Raw genomic sequence first — 7,609 nt, 5'->3', positions numbered from 1 at the left:
TATTTTTCTTGTAAATTGTTTGCTATTTGTATTGAAATTTATATATCTATATATATATATATATATATATATATATATATATATATATATAAAAATTACTTACATGCCGGCATTAATACAAAGAAATCATTTAAAACAATGTAGTAATTAAGTAATTTATTTATTATTAAATGTAATAAAATAAATTATCTTTACATGCTTTAAGTTTCAAAACAATTTGTTGTGATATTTGAATTTTTATTTGTTAGATAAATTTTTGTCATTTATAACTTCATAAATGCCTTATCATTTTCTCTTGTATTGTACTATATATCCTCTATGTTTTGTAGAATGATACGTTAAAGAGCTTTCATTATGTTATGAGTACTATCAGATAACCCGAATCCATATATTGTGAGTTAAATTTATATATATATACACACACATGAGAATGAGAGAGGAGATAATGCTAAAATAGAGAAAGTAAGAAGGGGAGAGAGAGAGAGCACAACATCAGAGAATATACACACACACACACACACACACACATATATATATATATATATGTGACAATCTCACCTGATTTATGATTCTCTCCATCTGCACAAGACCCATACTTGGCAAGGTGGTCTTCAGGAATTCTACAATGCTCTCAAATGACTCGCAGTGCATGATTAGTTGCTTGTGGTCTCCAAGAAGAATGAGGGCTACTTTGAATATGGAATCAATACCTTGCAGAAAGATCAGGTCTGGAAATAAAATAGAAAAAATATAATACAGGTTTATGAAATCCTCATTGTTATGTGTCTTAGTAATTAATTTGTCATTAGTAGAACACAATGTTAAGGAGGTTGGTATGTTGCACGTTAACATGAGAAAGACCACACTAATTTGTCTAAATTTCCATATTTGCATTTGCATACATGCAACAATTATTTCAGTAAAACATTGTACATGAGACAGTGAAGAGTCATCTTAATTGCATAAAATATATAAGCTATTTATATCAAAACTGTTATTATTATTTAAGACAGAATATGTAGAAAAAGTGGGAAGACCTGATCACAAAACTGACCAACAGAGTTCTGTGTAGCCAATAATTCACTGCATGTCTGATTGCACAATGTAAACTGAATGAAACACATTCAGAGGGAGAGAGAATGTGTGTGTTTGTGTTATAGTGTTATAACCCCTTGTCTTCACATGATATATGCAAATGTATGTCACTGTCATACAAGCAGTCTCATTCATTATCAGTCTTCTGCAAAATCATGTCCGGCCTCAGCGAAATATCATCCAGTTTGGAAACAGGTGATGGTTGGCAACAGGAAGGATGTCCAACTGTAAAAGACTTGCCTCAAATAATTTTGTCTGAACAACATACAATTCTCACTGAGAAGAATAAAGTTTCTAAAACAGATAGAGAAATTTGAAGGATTGCTTTATTCCAAGGGTAGAACATCAGTCATGTTTACAGGAGATGTGGGTTCAAGTCCTACAGGGAGCCCTTAACTTTTTTGATCCAATATTTACATGTTATTATTTATACCTCTCCTTGAGTTTCACCATTCCAAAGATAAAATACTTCATGTTCTCTCGATGTTTCTAAATTCATATGATGTCAACTACACACATATATATATATATATATATATATATCATCATCATCATCATCGTTTAACGTCCGCTTTCCATGCTAGCATGGGTTGGACGATTTGACTGAGGACTGGTGAAACCGGAGGGCAACACCAGGCTCCAATCTAATTTGGCAGAGTTTCTACAGCTGGATGCCCTTCCTAACGCCAACCACTCAGAGAGTGTAGTGGGTGCTTTTACGTGTCACCCGCACGAAAACGGCCACGCTCGAAATGGTGTCTTTTATGTGCCACCCGCACGAAAACGGCCACGCTCGAAATGGTGTCTTTTATGTGCCACCCGCACAAGCCAGTCCAGGGGCACTGGCAACGATCTCACTCGAAAATCCTACGGGAGCCAGTCAGGCGGTACTGGCAACGGCCACGCTCAAAATGGTGCATCTCATGTGCCACCCGCACAAGAGCCAGTCCAGGGGCACTGGCAACGATCTTACTTGGCTTGCCGGGTCTTCTCACGCACAGCACATTTATATATATATATATATATATATTTACTGAGAAAAAAAGTCTTTTTATTTCTTCATTATTATTAGTGTTTTCATTCCTTTAATGAACTTGTCAAATAAAATTTTGTGAATGGACAAACAGCTTGTTCATTTATATAAAACATGTTTTTGGGGGGTTTTGTTTAGGGGAGAACATTGTGTTACCATGTCTCTGGTTTCCATGTAGGCGGGAGGATGGTTCATGTCTTTTATACGAATTCCGTTGGTTATAAGTTTTGTTTTCTTCCCATCTTCCATGCTCTTTTCGCCATTCAGGATATATGGGATTTTTTATTCGTAAATTGTGGGTTGCTTGAGTTATCATGATGATTATTATTCCTATTATAGTACCTGTGCTGTCTGTATTTTATTTGTCTTTCTTCTCATGTATTCATCCATGTTATTACGGGTTGGCGGTTGTCTATATGTTATTTGTCTTTCATGTCTTTTTTCCATCTATGGTGTTTGAACTTATGGGTTGATGGTTGTCGTCTATATTTAAAGTGTTGGCTATTTGCAGTGTTATGTATTGTAGAGTATGGGTTTCTAGTCTGTACTTGGGGTGAGATGGAGGTCATTTCCATGTATGTTCTTGAGTAATTAGAGGTTCGATACCTCAACCTGGTTTCTCTAGGGTTAGTGTCTGTATTTGTTTTCGATGTCCTCATATTTTTTTGTTGTTGTGGTTTTGTTTTCATAATGGATTTGTCTCCATAGCATTTTCATAGATAGTGAACCACTCTTGTTGTTTTTCCCACATTTTTATGGATTTTTCTTCTCCCTGCTTTGTGTGTTCTTTCCATAGTTTTTGCAGCTTCTCATGACATTAATTGTCACTCCGCTCAGCAATTTCAGCAAACATAACTGCGTTGATATTTTTTACTTTCTCTTCGTTTAGAATGATCAAATATTCATGCTGTACATTAGCTCACTCTCTCCATTAAATCAACATTGTCTGAACAGGTATCGTGCTCCAGGTGTCGAAATGATTGCAGAGCAATGTGGAATGAAATGTTTTGCTCAAGAACACAAAGCACCACTCTGTCTAGGAATTGAAACCACAATCTCGTGATCATGAGTGCAACACCCTAACCACTAGGCCTATGTGCCCTTACACACACATATATACACACACACTTAAATGGAATGTGTAAATGAGAGAGAGAGAGAGGATTGTTTATATCTTTATGTTTTCATTGTCAGAATGTTCTTTAACAATGATGATGATAATAAGCATAATTATAATTTTATGATGATGATGAGATCTTTGCATGAAGAATTGCGGAAATGAACACTCACCAAAGACTCTGGAGACAAAACCCAAAGGAAATTGGGAAGCAAATATGGTAAGGAACCATGGTGCAGCATAAAGGGTCGGCACAATCTCATGTTCTTCAAAATGTTCATAAAGGTCTCTATGGTTGTCATGGATGAGACGTGTCAGTTGGTACAACTTGATCTGTTTGGTGCAAAAACAAAAACAGCAAAATTTGAGCCAATTAAGACAAAGCTAGAACATTAAACTTGCTTGATATTACTACTACTACTAATAATAATAATCCTTTCTACTAAAAGCACAAGGCCTGAAATTTGGGGTGGGGGGGACTAGTCGATTACATTGAGCCCAGTGTTTCACTGATACTTAATTTATCAACTGCAAAAGGATGAAATGCAAAGTCGACCTTGGCGGAATTTGAACTCAGAACGTAGCAACGGGCAAAATACTGGTAAGCATTTTGGCCGGCATGCTAACGATTCTGCCAGCTCACTGCTTTACTACTAATAATAATGGTTTCAAATTTTGGCTCAAGACCTGAAATTTGTCGGGAGGGGACTAGTTAATTACATTAACTCCAGTGTTCAACTGGTACTTATTTTATTGATCCCGAAAGGATGAAAGGCAAAGTCTATCACAGCAGAATTTGAATTCAGAATATGAAGATTGATGAAATACCACGATGCTAATGATTCTGCCAGCTCACCACTTTAATAACAATAATAATAATAGTAGTAGTAGTCCTTTCTACTGAAGGTACATTGACCCCAGTGTTCAACTGGTACTTATTTTATTGACCCCAAATGGATAAACGGCAAAGTCAACCTCAGCAGAATTTGAACTTAGAATGTGAAGACAAACGAAATTCCACTAAGCATTTTGCCCAACATGCTAATGATTCTGCCAGTTAGCTTCCTTAATAATAATAATAATAATAATAATAGTAATAATAGTAATGCTTTCTTTAATGATAATTTTATTAGCCAGAAGAATTTACAGATGTGGGAGGTGCAACAGAATAGTGTTTTAGATTGAGTAAAATTAAAATAACAAAAACAAGAGAAAACAAAAAATAGCAAAGAAAGATTCCAAATAGAGAAAGGGATACAATTTCTAAGTTAGGCCTAACTCCACAGATATGAGATGAGGGAACTTCTGAAGAAAATCAATCCCACAATACATGACTGGTACAGAACCTGTGCGAGTCAATTCCTTGATGTACTAAAGATATGATTAATATCCAAAGTGAACCAATGCTGTATTAAATAATAAAACCTCCATTTAACAAAGTATTTTCATTAATTTGTCCACCCCTGTACATACAAATGGACATGCATAATGGAACATAACATACGTACATAGTGACGGGAAGAAAGAGAATGATCATTGCACCAAAAAAAAAAAAATATCATTGCATGTTGTAATGAGCAGTGTGACTTTCAGGTACCTGGAGGTGGTATGACATATACACAGATATGTAGACAGCATGATAGTTGCATGTCTGACAATACGTGTGCCATGGGTATTCTGGACCAACACTTGACCCAAGACAACACCATGCTTTACAATTGCAAGGTTGCAGTTTTGGCAGATGGTCACCATTATGGAATGAGGTGGTAGTGGTGCAGTACCACTACATGGTACTATTTGATGACAAGATAGAGATAGCTGTGATGATGATGAAGTAAAGGAAGAAGAAGAAGAAAAAGACAAAGAATTAAAGTTAGATGATAATGGAAACTGTTGGTAATTGGAATGGTGGACTCTCCTGTTGTAGATGACAGATGAGGGCTCTGCAATTTCTTGCTGAACAATCTGTAAGGTAACTTGTTGATAGTGATCAAGTGTTTGAGCTGTACAACAGCTCACTCACTCCATCAAATCAACATTGTTTGTACAGATGCATGATGTGTCACATGATGGGAGCTGAAGTAATTGCAGAACAAAGTGATACAAAGTGATTTGTTCAAGAACACAATGCACCACCTGGTCTCTAGGAATCAAACTCACAGCCTCACAATGGTGAGCGCAATACTCTAATCACTAGGCTTACGTACCGACTGGTGACTAGAATAAACCTGAACAAAGGACTAAGTATACAATTACCTGCAGAGCTGTCATGCTCGGTCGGAACTGGTTTCGTAGTCCCATATTAAACATGAGGTATTTCAATATGTGAAAAGCAGATTCTTCATCCATCTGATAAGAAATAGAAACAGTAAATATTATAAAGTGTTAAAATATCTCCATCTATGTATCATGCTAAATGCATACACACCAGTTGAAGGCAAGATACTGCTGAATTACCTGAGATAAAATATCTTCATAGACTTGTAGTATTAAAAACATAATATATATCGAAGCGAGATGAACATTGTCACTGCAGTGATTCACAATTACTACATATGTGCTTAGCTTTTCCTAAGGCTTGTCAATGCTGTGCCTCAATTGTCACCTGCATCTATGAAACTCATACTTTAATTTACATAGGAAATGGTGAATAAAACACTAAATGGTATTGCAGAAGCATTGTGAGCACAATTGAAACAGCATCAAATTAAAATCATCATCTGTGTATTATACTAAATGTATACACATCATTAGAAGGCATGAAGCTGAAGAATTGTCTGAAAATTTCTTTATAGATTTGATATATATATATGTGTGTGTAATATTTTGGACTAATGGGTTATATACTGATTAGTGTATTAATGTGTTGAGTAAAGCACTGGCACAGTTTAGGTTACTTGGTTTCATCTGCAGTCAGAGTATATTTCCGTTGGATCTACTTCAGGAACTCCGCAGTGTTAGTTGAAATAATAATAACTAAGTAACCAGAAATGGATTTGGTATTAGTCTTTATTTTGTACGACGATCACTTTGACCCATCTTGCTGCTGTCCCACATGGATGGGATTCTGTGCATCATGTTGTGTTGCATCTATTTTGCAGTCTGGGCCAAATCAGGTAATTCATGCATAAAGTGGTGTCTTTGTAAAGATCTTCCCTAACTTGACAGGCAAATAACAACATCACTGCCCAAACTCAAGATCTTTAGCAAGATACCACTTTACGTATGGTGGCACGTAAATAGCACCAATTGAGCGAGATCGTTGCCAGTGCCGCTGGACTGGCTCCTGTGCAGGTAGCACGTAAAATACACCATTTTGAGCGTGGCCATTGCCAGTACCTCCTGACTGGCCTTCATGCCGGTGGCACGTAAAAGCACCCACTACACTCTTGGAGTGGTTGGCGTTAGGAAGGGCATCCAGCTGTAGAAACTCTGCCAAATCAGATTGGAGCCTGGTGTAGCCACCTGGTCCACAAGTCCTCAGTCAAATCATCCAACCCATGCTAGCATGGAAAGCGGACGTTAAACAATGATGATGATGTACATGATGTGACCCAGACTGCAAAATAGGATGCAACACAATATGATGCACAGAATCCCACCCATAAGGGACAGTGGTAGGATGTGTTGAAACGATCGTCATACAAAATAAAGACTAATACCAAATCCATCTTCTGGTTACTTAATCAATTATATATATATATATATATATATATAATCATCATTTAACATTTGTTTTCCATATTTATATATAAGGGCATAACTATACAAGAATACCTCACGCTAACTACCGTAATAAACACATTTTTACCAGTAAAATAAATAGATAAATATGATTTAGGGAAAAACGATAGATTCTTCCCTATGAATTTTTTTCACAATAACTACTTGATAAATTCTTATATAAGAGTTTATCCTATTATTGTATTAATTATATATATACTAGAGGTAGTCGATAGCTTCCGCTATCTGGGCGACCAAGTTAGTAGTGGGGGTGGGTGCGCTGAAAGTGTAGCTGCTAGAATAAGAATAGCCTGGGCAAAGTTTAGAGAGCTCTTACCCCTGCTGGCGACAAAGGGACTCTCACTCAGAGTAAAAGGCAGACTGTATGACGCATGCGTACGAACAACCATGCTACATGGCAGTGAAACATGGGCTGTAACTGCTGAGGACATACGTAAGCTCGCAAGGAATGAAGCCAGTATGCTCCGTTGGATGTGTAATGTCAATGTGAATACCCGTCAGAGTGTAAGTATCTTGAGAGAAAAGCTGAACATTAGAAGCATCAGTTGTGGCGTGCAAGAGAGACGATTGCGCTGGTATGGACATGTGGTGAGAATGGAGGAGGATAGCTGCGTGAAAAA

General features: G+C 36.8%; 1 protein-coding gene across 7 annotated transcripts in view; it reads right to left on the bottom strand.

Moving 5' to 3' along the window:
• Positions 1-7,609, bottom strand: part of LOC106879533 (TBC1 domain family member 4) — a 203,185-nt gene that overhangs the window by 5,114 nt on the left and 190,462 nt on the right. For all 7 annotated transcript variants that reach the window (XM_089354972.1, XM_089354973.1, XM_089354976.1 and 4 more), the window contains 3 exons: positions 5,502-5,594; positions 3,419-3,578; positions 559-728 (listed from right to left, as the gene is read on the bottom strand). In XM_089354972.1, the coding sequence (XP_089211098.1) occupies positions 559-728; positions 3,419-3,578; positions 5,502-5,594 (423 nt within the window). The remainder of the gene's footprint in view (positions 1-558; positions 729-3,418; positions 3,579-5,501; positions 5,595-7,609) is intronic.

The sequence above is a fragment of the Octopus bimaculoides genome, chromosome 7 (assembly GCF_046866305.1).
Source record: "Octopus bimaculoides isolate indiv1 chromosome 7, ASM4686630v1, whole genome shotgun sequence".
In the NCBI taxonomy this organism is placed as follows: domain Eukaryota; kingdom Metazoa; phylum Mollusca; class Cephalopoda; order Octopoda; family Octopodidae; genus Octopus; species Octopus bimaculoides.
This window is presented reverse-complemented; position numbering and strand designations above follow the sequence as displayed.